Here is a 17,817-nt window from a genome sequence, read left to right as displayed (position 1 = left end):
TTTTTTTCCAAGATGGCTAAAATGGAAATTTTTTTGATGTGAATGATTCCATATGTATAATGGATAATATATTTCTTGCTTTCCCAATGGATGGGGAGCCTAGAGGAGAGAGAATCTGAAACTCAAAAAAAATTTTTGAAAAGTGAAAAATAATAAATTTAAAAAATAAACATATCTTTACTTTGTCTTGGTCATATTCTATTTGTAGATTTTTGTATTCTGTTCTTGGCAGAATATTTTAGGTAAGGCTTTGATAACCCATAGTATCCAAAGAACCAGTAACTTGAAAAAAACTGACCGGGGAATCCCGCCATAATAGAATTAGCTGAAGAAACTTTGTGATAATTTGGCCTAAGAAAAGAATTAGGGAGCTGTGGGGCAGCTAATTGCTGTCTTGAAGCATTTGAAGAGCTGTCATGTAAAAGTAAGTACAGATTTTCTTTGCTTGTCCCCCTGGAAAAAATTTTAAAATGCTCAAGAAATTAAGGAGACATGTATGGGCAAAGAAGCTGATCCATATGGCTCAAACCATAGGTGTTTGAGAAAAGCTGCCACAATTGTCATTTGATTGAGCAAACCTCCCTCTCTTCATCGTACAAGAGGTTATATTCCCTGCTCATTCCTTCACTTCATTGCCAAGCCATAAATTAGGGTCCCAGGCTTGAAATAGAAAACAAATCATATGTATTTCAAATCAGGTTCTCGTGTGTGTGTGTGTGTGTGTGTGTGTGTGTGTGTGTGTGTGTGTGTGTGTGTTAATGTAAAGCAATTTATTCAAATTAAGCTGCTTGACTTGAAAATTTTTTATTTATTAGGTTATTTATTATAATAATTTATTCCCACTGCAAGACCAAGATTGCATGGAATAGCTGTTTGTGCGCTCGCAGTTTAGAACCCCAGAGTTAAAAACAATTGATATCCCAATTGGAAGCATAATCGTTCAGATGGAGTCTACGGTGGATTCGACCTTTGACTAGTTTGGTGGCAGAGGAGAAACAAAAACAGTAAGTCATTGATTGCTGAACCATTGCTGGTTATTTAGGGATCAAGCTGTCCACAAACAGATGTGATCCATGTGGTGATGGCTTAAGATGACAAAGGTTGTGTTGGACTTCCTAATGGATCTAAAACACAAAGCTTCTGAATTTGAAACACAAGAACTAGAAAGTGAAAACAAAAATATTGACCCCAATTTATTATTGCCTTTATTTCCAAATGTCCAGTGCAAGGCAATGGGAAGCTGCTTCTGAGAAGGTGTCTTAGCTTATCTTGAGGTATTCCTGGTCTAATTTCTCAGTTGTTGTTTTTAAATACTGGGTATCTCTCACCCAGTCTAGAAGAGTGGCTGCTTCTCATGGTCCAAATCCCACCGTTGCCTGGCACAGGAACAGGAGCTCTGACCTGTCCGATTTCCACCTGCTGGGGGCACCCCCTGAGGGGCTCAGCGCAAGAGTTCCTGTCTTGGTGTGAATGTCCAATTAGTGTTAGCCCTCCTGCGGCTCCGGCCCAAGCAATCTGCCAGCCTCGGCCCCTCCAGTAACAGGAATTGTAGTTACGCACCAGCATACCTGGCTAGTTTTTATTTCCAAAATAAAATTTAAAGATGTACGAGGTTGCTGCCATCTGCGCCAGCTGAATGTTCCAGTTTGTCAAGTGCAGGCTATGTTCGGGTTTCCGTGCAGCCAGGGATGGAGGAAAGAGCTGGGTCTGGAGCCAGGCTCTGGGCTCCCACTTTGCTCTTTCTGGGTCTCAGCTGTAAATACAGAATGGTTTGCTGACTGACCCTTCAGGGTCCCTTCTAATTGTAATTCCCACCTTGCTTCCAGCTGCAGCCTCGGTGCCTCTCGATAAGCCTGGGGAATAACTGCCAGCTGCCAACAGCTGGGGGCTCAACTTACAGCACTTTGCCAATGTGGCCGGGTTCTGAATAGGCTGATTGAGGGCAAATTATGGTGGTAATAAATGTCAGGCAAAAATCGCCATTGATGGGACTGGCCAAAAATACGACCAGAAGGATTTAATCGGTTTGATTGTGTCCAGCTCTGGGACCCCTTTGGGGGATTCTCTTGGCAAAGCGATGGATGGTTTACCATTTCCTTTTCCAGCTCCTTTTATAGATTTTGCCCAGAGTTTGCAGTTAGTAAGTGACACAACTAAAAATGATTCAACAAGATATATATACATATATATGTATGTATATGTGTGCATTTGTTGAGGCCCTCAGAGGCTGGGTGGGGTTGGCAAAGAGACCGGAGCATTGATGGAATTGCTCCTTGGGGCAGGCGGGGAAAAGGCTCTGATAGAGATCTGGGTTAGGTCATGGTCCCACCCTCTGTGGAGGTGGTCCGGCCCCAAATCCAAGTTGTGTCAGATGCCTGTGGAGGCCGTGGGCACCTCTACGTGCTGTGTCCAGCAAAGAAATCCCAGTCAGGTCCCTGAGGTTAAATTTCCTCCATTAGTCTGTCAATGGCTCACAGCATCTTGGCTGCACCCCTTTGGATCTGCCTGGCACTCTGCCTCAGGGAGCCTTTCCCTTCACCCCTTCCCCATGCCACCGGGTGTCCCTCTTCTCCCCACTCTGTCCCTTATGGGTCTTCTCCTCCTTATGGATAGCTAACTCTTTCAGGGTGCTAAGTCCCTCTTAGGATTTAGCCTGTCAGCCCCAACCTCATGGAGGGTGTCCCTTTTCTCCTGGCTAATGGGGAGTCCCACTAATGGGGAGTCTGTTTTCCATCATTAATTATTAAAACCCCTTTCCTTACTGTGTGCTCTCCCAACTAACTACCATTACTGGTATCTGTTGTATCTCTTTTATCCTGGCTGGAATCTCTTCTCCTAAGTAAGCCTACTTTTTGCCAAAGAGAATGGCCACTGCGAATTCTTCACATGACCGAACTCCAACATTTGGTGCTCCCCTAAATCACCTCACCTGGTGCCTACAGACCACATCATTTGCTATCTCACCCACATCACATATATGCATATATATCCATAATGTCTACATGTATATATGTATATACACACTATATGTGCATGTGTGTTCATAAATACATGTGAGTGCACACACTTTCATCCAGGGCCAAGTTTGGTCTATATTACAACACATTCAACTTCGCACGTGTTGTAATACAGACCAAACCTGGCCATGGAGGAAACCTGAAATAATGCACTTCCCAATTCCCTTAGCAAAGGCAGCGTACTCTGGGTGTGGGAGATGGCGTCCATTCAGATTTGCTTAATGTGCTCCTTTGAGTGTCCTGATTTTTCCCTCTCAGAGATGGAGGTGTTCCTGTGATGTAAAAGAAATTAATATCAGTAATTAAAAAAAAAAAAAAGACGTCATGGTTTAAAACAAACCCACTGTGAAAAGTTGCTTTGCTCGAGCTTCGCCCCCAGTTGGACCATGACTGAACAGCTCTGTTCTCATCTTATTTTGTTTTTTCTTTCCCTCTCTTACTCCCTTTGCTTTGTCCTTAGTATTCTGCTCTAGATCTGTTTCTTCTTCCCCTCTAGACTGACCACAGCCTGCCCTTCTGGCCTCCTGCTCCCAGGCTGCCCATTCCTTTCCTATTCTCCTTGAAGTCATTAGGGGAAGTGCTTTTCATTATTCTCTTCCTGGCTTCCACGCAGACTTCCTTCTGCTCTGATTGCTGGCATCTCCGCTCCCATCTCTAGGCCGGGGAATAGCAATGGTTTAGATGGAGCAGCAGCCATTTGCTAAATGAGTGGATTTGTGAGATGGAAAGGGAAGGTGTGATCACACATGGAACTGGAGCAAAATTTCCTGTAAAAAAAAAAGTCAATGGAATACAAACAAAAAGACTTTTAATATGAATTTCCTTGACAACCAATGCAGTGCTTTAACCATTCAGGGTGGATAGGGTTTAAAACCTCAATTCCATCCAGAATCAGTATCCCCACGGTATCTGCTGTGTCAGGAATAACTAAAAGAAAATGAATGGCCAGAAACATTTGCCACAATCGGGAAGACCTCAAAATCAATCTGGGAGGCACAAAGAATATTCCTGCTATGAATGCTAATTAGGGCACCATTCAGTAGGATCGAATGATTATAACTAGAATTTATGCAGTGCTTTACATGTTCTCATTCTGTTCTCACCAGATTTTATTGGTGCTGTTATTAAATCTATTCTATAGATGAGCAAATTGAACCTGACAGAGGTTATGTGACCCAAGGTCACACAACTGATGGAAATGCATGTTTTATTACATACATTAAAAATAAAATAAAATTTTAAAACAAATTTGAATTTGAGTCTTCCTGATTTCAGGTCCAACACTAAGACAATTCTATCTGACTTCCCCTAATATAAATCTAAGCTCTCTTGTTTGACTTTTTAAAAAACTTATTTTATTTTCAATTCATGAAACAAAAAGAACATTTCCATAATAGTACAATAGAAAAGGATAATTGTATATGACACTGCAAATCTACCATGTACAACTTGCTATTCCTTCCAAATATACACCAATGTTACCATGTAAATTTCTTTTTTTTTTATTTTTTCTTCCTTTTTTCCTACCTAGAAATGGTTACCATTAGACACAAATAGACACACACCCATGCATATATATGTAAAATTAGCCAATACCTACTTCTGTTTAGCATTTCTTTCCCAGGATGGAAACATTATCTTTCTTCATACGATCTTTATTTTTGATTTGTGTATTTGCAATCATCAAAATGACTTAGTCCCTCAGCATTATTCTCAAGATGATATTGCTGTTTGTATCTGACATTTAAGGTCTTTTACACCCTGACCCCATCCTGCCTTTCCAGCCTCTCATGTATTATACCCATTACCAAATACTACAATCCAGCCCCAACCCCCCACTGTTCCTTACACCCCACAATCCATCTCATCTCAGCCTTTGCAGACTGTCCTCCCATTCCCAAAATGGGAATCCACAATTTCCTTCAAGGCTCACGTCAATAATTACCTTCTACACCAGTGGTTCTCAAAATATGGTCTAGAGAATCCTGGGGCTCTCTGAAACCCTTTTAGAGGGTCTACAATTTCAAAAATAGTTTTTATTTCCAATATGGTAAATATTTATAAATATAATCCAGATAAAAACGCTTTGGAGAGATCCTCAATAATTTTTAATAGGATAAAGATACTGAAAACAAAAGTTTGAGAACCACTGTGCATGAATGGTTTCCTGATTTCCATGATGTCTCTTATCTCTCTCTGCTCCCCAAATTACATTATAGTAATTTTGCATAAATCTATTTATGTGCATACTTCCTCCCTTGCCAAACGTCCACGTTAAGTCAGGGTCTCTTTTCACTTTTGCACTCCCAACAATTAGCACAGAGCCTGACGCAGAGTACTTGCTTACAAATGCTAGTTTGAAGGATCGATGGATGGATAAATCTTTTCCTTCTCACTCCAAGACTGACTTTGGGCTGCAGCTAAATACAAAAATACCTAGGCCTCTAGGCTGGTATTTACACTGTAATTACACAGGGAACGTAGAAAGATGGTGGAGCAAAATAGCAGAACCACTTGAGACCTCTTTTTGCTAAAGCAAAATGATGTGTCCTGATGGCAGTCCTGGTGCTGAGGAAAGGCTTCCTCTGGAGGTGTTAGAGTTCCTCTGAGGTGTGTTTGTGTGTTCTTGAGCTAGCATTTATCTAACTTATTAATGATCTAAAATCATTCTTCTCTAAAATCCCTCAAATCTTCATTTAGGAACAATTATGAACAGTGTTAACCCTATGTCACAAGGTAAGTCACCGAAATGACCTTGAAAATATCTGTAAGTTCTCATGAAGGAACTTCCATGATGGCACCCTGACACAAAACATAATGTGTGATATTTGGAAATAAGATAATGGGGTGGATTTCTAAGCCAATATACCAGACCCATTATTTGCAAATGTTTTTAAAGAAGTGATTTCTGCCTAGGTGGTGTGATGTAGGAGAAAGAGACTAGTTGACCTGAAGTCCAAACACCCGAACAACCTCCTCGCTAGTACATGATCATCAAGTCCCTTAGCTCTTCTATGTCTCAGGTTCTTCATCTGTAAAATGTGTCAATAATACTCGCACTGTGTACCTCAATGAACAATGTAACAAAAACTATCTTGGAATCCTTAGAGTGCTACATAAATGTGTATTGTGATCAAAAATTCTGGAGGCTACACTAGCCCAAATGCATGTGCTACATAGTATAATGTGATAAGGGCAAAGAAAAGATCTAGATAAAAAATTCTAGGAAAAGTAGAGGAGGATGAGGAGGGAACAGCATATGAGCCAAGGAGTCCTGGGAATGCTGAATGATTCAACGGAGGCCACAGGTCAGAAGAAAAAGTTATTGAGATTTAGAGCTCTGCCATTGCCGTCATTATGGTACCGGAGGAGGAGCAAATGCATCCAACATTGGTCAGGGGACGATGATGTGGGCTATAAAATGGGGCTATTCTTTCACTCACCCTGTCTATCTCATAAGGTGGCTGAGAGAACTAAGTGGAAGAATTTTGTGATTGTAGAGAGCTCCATAAATCAGAGTAATTTCTAGTGAGTGAGTCACTGTTATATATCTTTTGTTGGATGCTGTTCTCCAAAGGGGCTAACTAGGGTGTGAATATGTATGTGACTAATTTAGGTTATGATTAATTATGTACATAGCCTGCTCCTGACCACACCAATCAGTGGAGGCTGTTTTTACCCATTCCAAAGCTGTGGTTTAAGGTGAGATTTGAGGAGATAGGACCGGATTGTTCAGGGAGGCTTCCGGCATTTGCTCCCACCAATTTCCTCAGAGCAAATTGGCATGGCCGAGAATCCCCGCTGTGCTCACCCATGGTGCATGTGGCAGAAGGGAACGCGGGATGTGGTGGGAGGAAAGGCTTCTCCGTGAAGTTCCCAAACCATTCCCTCCCACAAACATTGCCACGGAGGTTAGATTTGTTTGACTGATGTTTCTTCATCGAGCAATGACCAGTTAAATATGGGATCTGTCTAGAATGTTGTGGAAACCATTGGAGCAATTTCTTGTATTTCCTCTTTGTCCTCTTCCCTCCCCTTGATTCTTCCCAATGAGAGCAGTCATGTGGCTCCAAAGGAGCAGATGGTCAGAGCAAGCGGTCGGGATTTGGAGCATTAAGTCAGCAGGAAAATGACCCCTGCCAGAGCCAAGGGAGATGTCCAGCACGGCCTCCATATCTTCAGGCCAAGGGCTGGGCACAGGAGGCGTGGATTGGGGTAATCCCTGTTCAAAAACATACCCTTCTCTTGGCTTAAAAGAAAGTGGTTGGCAGTGTGGTCTCTCTTCCAGATGGGCAGAGTGGAAGGGCCATTCCAGGTCACAAGAAGCCATGCATGCTGCCACCCTGGGAAGCCATTTGAACAAACTGCTCCATCCCGGGAGATTGCAAGACTATGGTGGACAGCTGTACGAAGGTCACCTGTGACAATCCAATCCTGACTGGGAAACATGGAACAAGTGAGAAATGGGAAATCATTTAGAGGCATGGAACCCAGACTTCCTAGGTTATATCCAAAGGGCGAAAATGGCACCTCAGGGTCCTTTTGGTTCAATTGCCTCTCTTGTTTTTGCCCTTTTATCTCCTCTTGCTCAATGTTTCCTTTCTACATCTTCTTTTATTATTAGGTTTTTGGTTCCAAAGGATGGTTGATCCCTAAATCCCTTTGGCCCAGTTCCATCCTTTGCAAAATGAGAGGATTGGACTGTGTGATTTCTAGAATCCTTTCCAGTTCTAAATCCTAGCTAAGTGACTTGCTCAAGCTTGCTCAGGAAGCTTTCTATAGTCTTGAGTGTTTGGAGCCAAAGTTTTGTCTCTAAGTACAGCTTCTGTCCATAACAATAAGCAACTGGAGTCAGGCAGCGTCATGGAGCAGGTGATGAAGGAGAGCTGGGATTGGCCGAGAGGAAAGGGAGGGGCGATACAACATTTGGTGCTTTGAACAAACTCTGCCCTTTCCTTGGATTTCGGTGGAAATCTATATGGACTGATCTTTATGCTTTCCCAGACATATCCCATTGTCCAGATTCGTGGTGGTGGGTTTCCATGATGGAGGAACTAGCAATCCAATAAGTTGATGCTTTAGCAAATTGGGACTAAGACGGAATGACTTCTAGGACATCAACTGCAACTTCCCTTGTCTCTCTAAGTTCTAGATGTTTAAGTCTATATTTCTTAGTGAGAACAAGGGGATTTCCAGACCTCCCTCTTAGACTAAAGCCCCATTGGTGGTGGATTTTTTCTATTTCAGTCTTCTGTAAGGTTATCAGTAGAAACAAAAATCTGATCATACTCTGTGTTCTTCTTCTTTAAAATAGAATGGTTCTCTGAGAGCAGGTTTCTTGGGGAGGTAGTCCTAGTATCAGTTGCTCTTCTCTATCAATTGCTCTTCTCTACAACAACAAAAAACAACAGAGACTTTGTTTTCATTTATCCCGAGGGTCAGAAATCTCCTAAGAGAGCAAAAGATTGGCTATTCCCCCTAATCTCATGCTGGAGACAGTAGGTTGATCCTGCCTAATTGTTTCGCTGGAGGAAGAGGGAGAAAGGAGTGATGGGGAAGTGAAATTTTTGTGTCTATTATTATATGCTCATTCAGGTTTTTATTTACTAAGTTGTTAAAATATATGGTCTCCAACTTCCCGCCTGGGGGAAGGACTCAGTATCCGGAAAGGAGGATGTGGTTGGAGCTATAGCTAAAAATCAGGAAAACTGTACAATGCCCATTGGCCTTAGGCCACATTTGTCAAATTAGCTCTGCCAATGAGTAAAGAGCTAATGGGGACTTTCCAAGGAGACCCAGGTTTAGAGCTAAAAAGCAATTTGGTCTGGCAAGAGAATTCATGCCACAAATGGGAGCGCCCGGCCTTTGAGTGGTTGTAGACAAGGTGGAGAAGGGTGAGGGGGAAAGGAAGTTTCAGAATAGGTGGAAGAGCTAAAGTCAGCCAAGTGGGTGAGAAGTCCATCTTGCCGAACCTGTTTCTAGTGCTATGGAGGCACTATTCTCCATAGTAGGGCGCAGGGCATCTAGCTGAAGCCATAGTGGCTCGAATGAAATGAAATAAGACTTTTGCAGACTACGTGAATGTTGGATGTTACCATTTTAAGGTTAGAGGTTATTATTTTGAAATGAATGAAAAGCATTTATTAAGTGCTAAGCACTGTACTGATGATCGGGGGCACAGTTTTTCAAATTGCAATAGTTCGCTCCCCAACCAAGAAGCTTGCCCTCTAACTGAGGGAAACAACAGTGTATGAATGGGTTCTAAAGATGGGTAGAAAGTCCCATAAGTCCTAAGGGGCTAGCAGTAGAAATGGACACTTTGCCTTCTCTCTGTTGGAAGAATAAGAGAAAAGCTTTTTAGGACCGGAGCGATCTGGACATGTTTATAGTGGGTTAGAAGGAACCGGTGACAAAAGGGAGATTGAAGACATTTGAGAGAGAGAGAAGAAGCGATTGCTGGGGCCTTGTGGGTGAAGCAATGGAAGGTCAGCCTAAAAAGCTGGCCACTTATCTCTGTACATGTCTCTTCCATTTGAGTGTGAGCTTCTTCAGGGCACTTGCTTAGCTCAATGTCCAGGGCAGGGAAAGAGAAAGTGGGAAGAGTGGATGATGGAAACAAAACGCTGAGAAGAAAAAAGAGGTAACGGAGCCCCTAAGAGATGCTCTTTATCTTCTCAGTGACGTAGGAAGCTAAATCTCTGTTCCGCCAGTATCGGGCTAAGGCAGGAGAGGGAAGGAGCTCCCAAGGCTTGTGAAACTGTGCTCACGCTGTTAGGGAAAATGTCGGTAGGAATACTGACCCTCCTGGGGACCCATTGGGGGAGTACTGAGTGGAGAAGAGGGATCAGGAATACCCAGAGAGAGGGCAAGCTTCTGGGGTGGGGGCGAGCGATTGCTATTTTAAACCCCCAGCCATTAGTACCATGGTTGGCACTTAATAAATGCTTTCCATTCATTTCAAAAGAATAACATGCAACGTCCACGTCGGCTTTGAAGGGCTGCAGAATGCTTGCCTTATTCCACTGGAGCCATCATGGCTTCACCTAGATCAGGGAGGACACAGCAGCAAAATGTGGACAAAGGGACTTTGTGTGTGGCTTGCCGTCCCTCTAGCGCCCGGCACGGTGCCGGGCTCCAACAAATATCCTCTGAGTAATTCCTGCATGGATCCAAATGGATTTTTACCAAAACTACCAAAAGAAACGCCAAGGTCCAACACAGCTCAGGCTGCCTTTCCCACAAAGTCCTGGCTCAGCTCATGGAACGTCCGAGTTGGCTGCTGGAACCCCACGCCCACCGGCCGCAGGGCCTGCCACCCCGCTCTCCTCTGGGCTTCTCGCTGCAGTAACTCCTGGGCCCAGCACCAGGACACTGGGTCGGTACCCTGGCGAAGCCGCGCTCTTGCTGCTGTGGCTGGGGGGCGGGGGTGCGTCCGTGCCATCTGGGTAGAGGTGCCTCTGGCGGATTGTTCAGCACAGCCAGCAATGGGAGCGGCAGGAGGAAGAGGAGGGACCTTTTCTTCTTCCTCTCAGGGACTCACCTTGTCTGCCCCTCATGGTAGACGCCAGCTCAGAAAAAAAGGCTAAAAGTAACTGAGCCGGGGAAAACATTGCCTCCCTTCTTCTCTGTGTGTGTGTGTGTGTGTGTGTCTGAGTGTGTGTGTCTGAGTGTGTGTGTGTGTGGGGGGGGGGATGTATGTGTGAGTGTGACGGGCGCGGGCTCACTGAGTTGGTCCATCCTGGATATACTTAGAACAGCCCCTTCCAGGAAGGAGCCCAGTTGCCATTTGACACTCCCTCTAACTTAGCCCTGCAGAAACAGTTGGCTTTTTCATCCAGGATTCAGCCCACCAGGAGGGAGAAAGGGGGCTTTGTGTGGCTGCCCTTTAAGTCGGGGCCACCCGGGCTGCGGGCCCTTCCCTGCTTGGGGCTGAGTGGGGAAGGTCTGAGCAGGGAAGGTCTGAGCCGGGAAGGTCTGAGCTGGGAGCTGGCCATGGCGTTCGGGGCCTGCCTTCTGCTGCTGGCCGGCTGCTGTCTTGGGGCTTTGGGACAGACCCCGAGGCAGAAGAAAATCCCTCCTGGGGAAGACCTTCACTTCCAGACCAAGGGCAAGGATGCTTGTTCCATGAGGGTCAGCGACCAGGGGGAAATCCGCCTGAGGCTCGAGTGCAGGAACCAGGCCCGGGCCTCCTGGTGCGAGTACAGCGGGAAGCCGGGGCTCTGTGGGGCCTTCGTCAGCAACCCGACGCTCTACTGGAGCCAGGTGGTGCTGGGCCTGAGGAGGCTGAGTGAGCCCTGCCTGGCGGCCCCGGTGCTGAAGCCCCCTCTGTGCCAGGGCGCCGGGCCTGAGGCGCAGCTCAGGCAGGAGGCCTCCAGCCTGAAGGGGACCCCCAGCCTGAAGGGGCCCCCCCTCTCCAGCCAGCAGTCTGAAGATTCCAGGCCTTCCAAAGTGGGGCCCAGGCCTGAGGGGCCAGCCCAGAAAGACTCCAAGGAAGCCCAGGTGGGCAAAAGGTCCGCTAAGAAGGTGGTGAGAGCCAAGCCCACGGGCCCCGCTGCGGGGAAGCCGACCCCACCAGGGCAGCAGGCCCGCAGAGAGGAGGAGGCCCTGAGGATAGCCAAGGAGTACTGCTGGGAGCCCCTGCACAAGATCTGCTCTTACATCATCGGCATCTTCCTGGGCTAGGGACCCAGCCCCCAGGTAAAGCTCCCACCGCTCAGAATGACCCTCCCGCCAGAGCCAGGAAAAGGGGCCCAGTCCCTGGGGCTGTTTCATGGGGAGGAGATTAAGGCCGGTGAAGGACCCAAAAATCATGGATTTAGGGTCCGAGACACCCTAGAGACCCACTAATCCAATGCCTCCATTTACAGATATTTACCTGCTGACATTTACCTTGACCCAAACTACATTCAGGCAACAAGGATTTATTGTAAAACACTGTGTTAAATGCAGGCGGTTGGGGTGGATTTGGAAGCAAGAAAAAGAGTTAGAACCTTGTCTCAGACACTTAGTAGGTGTGTGAGCCTTGACAAATTTCTTACGTTCTCTAAATCCCAGGTTCCGTGTCTGGAAAGTGGAAAAAATAATAATCCCCATTCATAGCGTTCTTGTGAGGCCCCCAGTGACAGAGCATGTGAAAAGATGTGCTTTGCAAGCCTTAGAATGCCCTCTAAATGCAAACTCTGCTTATTGTTAAAAGTACAATCCCCGCTCTGTAGGAGCTCTCCTTCAAATGGGGAGACAAGTTGGGGGAAAAAAGCCTGTGCAAGATAAACGGGAGGTGACCTCCAAGGGAAGGCACCGGCAGCTGGGAGAGGGGAGGGGGAGGTGAGGAAAGGTCTCCTGCAGAAGGTAAGTGGAGCTTGGGGGAAGGAGGCAGAGGTGAATGATGAGAACAATGGTGGGGGGAGGAAATAGGTGCAGGATTGGAACCCTAAATCCTCACCCCAGATCTAGCTCACTACCCATTCTGAGGCTAAAACACAGGTGTTTGGGCTCAGTCCTTTACCCTTCTGATTGTGTGGAAACATTTATAGCCAGGTAATAACTTGAAATAGATTATCCTAGTGGGGGAGTTTTGTATTCACCTAAGATGGAGAGCCTCTGGGGGCAGGGGCTGGGGTCTAGTCTGTCCCCTGTGTTTTACTGATGAGGAAATTCTCCCTCCTCTGATAAAGAAATTGAGCTCCAAAAACGGGAGTGTCTTGAAGCTCGAGCTTCTGAACCCTAGTCAGAGAATTTCAGATCAGAAGGCTCTCACCCCAGTTCTGGGAGCTACTCACTGTCCCTCCAGACAGTGTTGGGAAGAAGGAAACAGAGGCACTGTGAGCCAGAGACTTAATCAGCATTGAGTGTTGCTCTGAGACTCAAAAGAGCACTTAAATGAGTTAAGCTGAAAATGAATGACATCACCTTTTTTTTTTTTCTTATCTTTTTGGTTTTCTTTTTTTCAGAGATCTCTGACAAGGATTCTACATGGTCTTTTGAGCCTCAGCCGTCCTCAGAGTGAATAAACTACTTGCCTATTGCCAGTTGAATGGATGTTTCAGCTACTGGGTTTTTTTGTTTATGTGTTTATTTGGTGTTTTGGTTTTGTTTGTTTTTGTTGTTTGGTGCATTGGGAAGGAAACACTCCCTTTATGAATTTATAGTTCAAAGTAATAAACTTTATGTGAGATTGCAGGGTTAGCTCAGGGGCTCGAGGCCCAAATGTAGTTTTACAGCTTATTTTCAAATCTTAGATGCACTGTAGGGAACCTGAAATATATTAACATTATTCTTTAGTCTTTAGATTAGATTTTCTAACAAAGTCTGTGTTTTGCAATGCTCTGCATGTGCTGTGTTGGATGCTCAAGCGCCTGGAGACGGCCTGCAGTCCTGTACGTCTGCCCCTTGTGTGTCAACAATAAATGAATGGCTTCAGGAGCCCACGTCAGAGACTCGGTGTCCTTCCATGTTAGTGGAAAGCATGGGTCCCTTGCTGGCCATTAGGTCCCCGAGTGGCCGTGGTTCATTTCCAAGAGGCTCAGAGAGAAGGCGTAAAAGAAATATTTACTGGAGAATATCACACACACATACACACACATACACACACACACACACACACACACACACACACACACACACACACACACAAATGGGCCAGAGGAGGCCAGTACCAATGTACTGTAAGGAAGCCAGGACAAAAGGCCCGATAAGGCAGAAGCAAATAGCAGTTATAGATGAAGAAGCTGGACTTCAAGACATTAAGTGACGTACTCAGATTCATACAGGTTTTATGATTAAGGCTAAACTAAATAAGATCATAGGTTATCGTTATTGTTTCTATGTAAATATGAATTCATTCATTCATATGTTTACTCAATAAATTAAAGAGTGATGAAATTAGCAGAATACTGGACCTGGAATCGGGAAGAGCTCTTCAAATCCAACCTGAGAACCGGGCAAGTCACTTAATCTCTCTGTAAAACAATGACAATAATACCATCTATCTCCTCAGGTGGTTGTAAGAATCAAGTGAGATGACAAAGTAAAGCACTTAGCAAAACTCCAAGCACATAGTGGGTGCTTTGTGTGAGCGATTTCATTTATTTATTCATTATTTAAATTATTTATTTAAAATTTATTTACTTATGTTTATTATTGTGTTCTATTTTTTTAAAATGTTTTAGCATCCATTTGGCAGACACTAAATAAAGCGAAGGTGATTAGTTCGGAGGAGACATTAGAGAGGGAAAAAAAATGGCAAAAGCTGTCTTAAAGGAAGGAGAAAAAATACTTTAGCCCAACTTAAGTCTTGTGTCTAACAATGAAACAGGCTGCCTTGTAAAGTAGTGAGCTTCCTGTTACTGAAGGTGTTCAAGCAGAGGCTGTGGCCCTCTATATGCTGAAATGACTCAACAACAAAAAGGAGAAGGTCAATTGTTGAGGGAGCCTTAGAAGTCATGGAGCCCACTGCCCTCATTTCACAGAGGAGCAGACCAAGGCCCAGAGAGACTGAACGGCTCGTCTTGAGTCCCACAATTAATCTGCAGCGAGTTCCGTCTTCCTGACAATCTGCTCCCCAACACTGGTGGGAGCGAGGGGCGGATGGGGTTGGGCCAGATCACCTCTGAGGTCCTTTGTCGCCCAGAAGTCACTGGATGGAGCCCGTGGCTCTGCTCGGCCATGTCTTCTCTCCCTTACTTTGTACAAGAACGTGGCCCCTGTGACACGGAGGTCCCAAAGACACCTGCCCTCCATCCCTCTCAGGGTTGCTGTAGGGAGCAAAGGAGACAGATGGGAAAAATTGGAAAATACAGTGGGAATGGACAGGGTTCCTGTTAGACCAAGGTCCCTCCCGGCTTTCAATTCTTAACACTGGCTTTTATGGGTGATGGGGAATGGGGGGAGACCCGGGCAATGGTGTCAAGCAGAGAAGAAGGCTTTCTCTCCCTCCAGGCCCAAAGGGCAGAGCCTTATTTATGTTTTTAATTAAGTAACTTTTAAAAGCAAAAAGTAGAGGCGTTTAGGTCCCGAGTCCCTGCCAGAGCAAGCTGGGATGGGTCTCTAGGAGGCCCCGGGCCAGAAGGCTCGCAGGAAGCCTCCCCTCCATGGGTTAGAAGCTGAGACTTTTCAAAGACAATTTCAGATGACCTTGGACAGGTGAGCTTTTATGTGTGAAGAGCCCTCCATTCTAAGGAGCAAAATGGAGTTTTGTTCCTTTTTTCCCACAACTTTTCTCCTCACGAGTCGCTGCCAGCTGTGAAGTAAACCGGCATTATTTTTGAAAGCACGTTAACTGCGCCCCCTCCGAGCTTTCCTGTTGGGACAGAGGTAGCCTGGACGCCGGCCAGCTTCACGAGCCCGGAGGGGTGCTGGGCGCAGGCTGAGGGCCCCCTTATGCCGTGGATGATGGAGCCAAGGCCGAGGCTTCAGGGGCCGAGCGGAGGAAGCGTGACTCCCACGGCCCGGCCGAGGCCAGCCCGCGAAGGCACAGCCCAAGACACCCATTTCCAGCCCTGGCTCCTACCGGGCTGACTTTTGCTTAACTTTATCTGTCTGTCACAAAGGAGGGTTTCAATTTGGGTAAGTGAAGGCAGGGAATTATCTTCTAAAAAACCATAAAAATATACAGAAGAAAACTTAAAATTTAAAAAGTTCACAAAGGATTTTTGTGAGGATTCTGTTACTCTCATTAAATCTAATCTATACTTACAAAAACTATATCTAAGATTCTTGGTTTCAGATACAGCCTCCAAAGGTCTAGTTCACCCCTGGCCGGATCTCCGGCTCCCGCTGTGGATGGCAACGTCTGGCACGGCTACCCGGGGGGGGGCTGCTGCCAACTTCAGTGACAACCCCGTATCTTTCAGCCTTTGACGCCTCCCAGCATCGTCAAGTGGTCATGGGAGTGGAGAGGGTCTGGGGGAAAGAGACCTCCTCCTCCTTCTCTTCCTCCTCCTCCTCCTCCTCCTCCTTGTCCTCCTCCTCCTCCTCCTCCTCCTCCTCCAATGGGCGATTTCTTTTCAGGATTCCCTCAAACATTGGGGCCGGAACGCCTGATTTCCAGTTGGCTTGCTGTGCCGTACACAGACCCAGTGTGCCCGTGATTCTTTCCAGCCATCATGGGCTGGTTCTTGTTGCTGTTATCGTTATTGTTGTTGACTTATCTCAGTCCTGTCTGACTCTGCCTGAGCCCACCTGGGGTTTTCCCGGCAGAGATACTGGGGGTTTGCCACTTCCTTCTCTAGGAACCTGAGGCAAACAGGGTTAAGTGACTTGCCCAGGGCCACAGAGAAGGTAAGTGTCCGAGGCCAGATGAGTTTTCTTGGGTCTGAGCCCAGGGCTCCATCCACGGGGAGACCTGGCTGGGATCATCCCCTTCATCCAGTGATGAAACTTGATACCTCCTAACGAATGAAGGACTTATTCATACCTGGTTTATACCTTTGATTCATTGATTAAATTAATGAAGCTGTCTGGAGCTTAGATATTACATTAATTGGGGTCAGGTAGAAAGCTCCCCGTCTTTTAATAGTGTGGGAGCAGAGCTTTCTGGTTGGGAGAGACCCAAGTAGTCCAACTCCTTCACTTTACAGATTAGGAAACTGAGGCCCAGAGAGGTCAAGTGATTTATCTGAGGTCATGGATGGAGCTAGGAACACAGTCAGAATTCAAACTCAGGTCTCTCTCTCTCTCTCCCTCCCCCCTTGCTTCCTATGGGGGGCAGGCTGCCCACAAATGGGGGGTGGGTTGGATGTCCCCCTTGGGCTCCCTCCCTCAGGGGTTACCAGTTGATGGAGCTGCTTTAGGCGCCACTTATCAGCCTTTCCCGACAGCCCTCCCTCGTGTGGGGGTGAAGGAGCCAAGAATGCAGAGACCCCGGGGCGGACCCGTCGGAGCCGAACAAGCTCCTGCTGTGTGCCTCTGTGAATGCCCGGCTCTGTTAGGAACCCGTTGCCCATCATGGGCACAAAGGAGGCTTTGAGGGGCGTTTGGCCCGGCCGCCACCTTGGGCTTGGGGGGTCTCAGGGCTGAATTCTGAGGGTTATTTTAACCTTGTCTTACAGCATCTGAGGCTGCTGTGGGGCCGGGGCCCTCCTGGGAGGAAGCCCGAGACCCTCCCCACGGCCCACTGTTGACTCTCTTCCTTCATGTGCACACTTCCTAGTAGCGGCCCAAGGACTGGCAGGTCTCCAAGGCCGGGCTTTCCCCCCTACTCCGCATTTTGTGTCTGTTCTGAGCTCCTGCCTGTGGACACCACCTAATAAGACCTGTCAGGAAGGACTCGGGAGTTCTTCTGTGCCACATGCTCCTCTCTTGCTCCGTGACCCCGCACTCCTTGGGTGCCATGTGACCCCGCACTCCCTGGGTGCCATGTGACCCGCACTCCTTGGGTGCCATGTGACCCCGCCCCCCTTGGGTGCCATGTGACCCCGCACCCCTTGGGTCTGTAGTTGCTCCCGCAGCCTGGGAATCTGGGTCTTCTGCCTCCTCGCCAGAGGTTCCTTCAGGCTCTCTTGGGCCATTTCCTCTGACTAAGTGCTCCCTAGAGCGAAGGACCAGTCTCCTGTCCCCCCGACTGGTTACACACCCCCCTCCCATATAACAGTAATTTCTGTACTTAATAGCTAAGATCGAATCATTTCATTTATGTCACATTGCTAAGAAAGCTGCTCTGTTTAAGGTTTTTTCCAGATAATTGAAGATTTTGTCCTTTTATTTAAGAAAAAAAATTTTAACCATTTTGGATGAAAGTCTTTCTAAAATTATTATTACCTTGCTACATATAATATATAATAGTTTTCCAATTATATGTAAA

The 17,817-nt window shown here is 46.4% G+C and overlaps 1 protein-coding gene across 1 annotated transcript; it reads left to right on the top strand.

The window, feature by feature from the left end:
- The first annotated feature begins 10,707 nt into the window (after positions 1–10,707).
- FGFBP2 (fibroblast growth factor binding protein 2) lies at positions 10,708–13,444 on the top strand. The gene is made up of 2 exons (XM_051964128.1): positions 10,708–11,714; positions 12,968–13,444. The coding sequence occupies exon 1, from the start codon at positions 11,010–11,012 to the stop codon at positions 11,697–11,699; it is 690 nt and encodes a 229-aa protein (XP_051820088.1). The 5' UTR covers positions 10,708–11,009; the 3' UTR covers positions 11,700–11,714; positions 12,968–13,444.
- Positions 13,445–17,817: the final 4,373 nt, after the last annotated feature.

Source organism: Antechinus flavipes, chromosome 6, assembly GCF_016432865.1.
Source record: "Antechinus flavipes isolate AdamAnt ecotype Samford, QLD, Australia chromosome 6, AdamAnt_v2, whole genome shotgun sequence".
NCBI lineage: Eukaryota > Metazoa > Chordata > Mammalia > Dasyuromorphia > Dasyuridae > Antechinus > Antechinus flavipes.
The sequence above is the reverse complement of the archived record's forward strand: the minus strand, read 5'-3'. Positions and strand labels throughout refer to the sequence as shown.

What these genes read in the sequence shown, in the direction of transcription:
- FGFBP2 (XM_051964128.1), top strand. Translation starts at nt 11,010, where the DNA reads ATGGCGTTCGGGGCCTGCCTTCTGCTGCTGGCCGGCTGCTGTCTTGGG.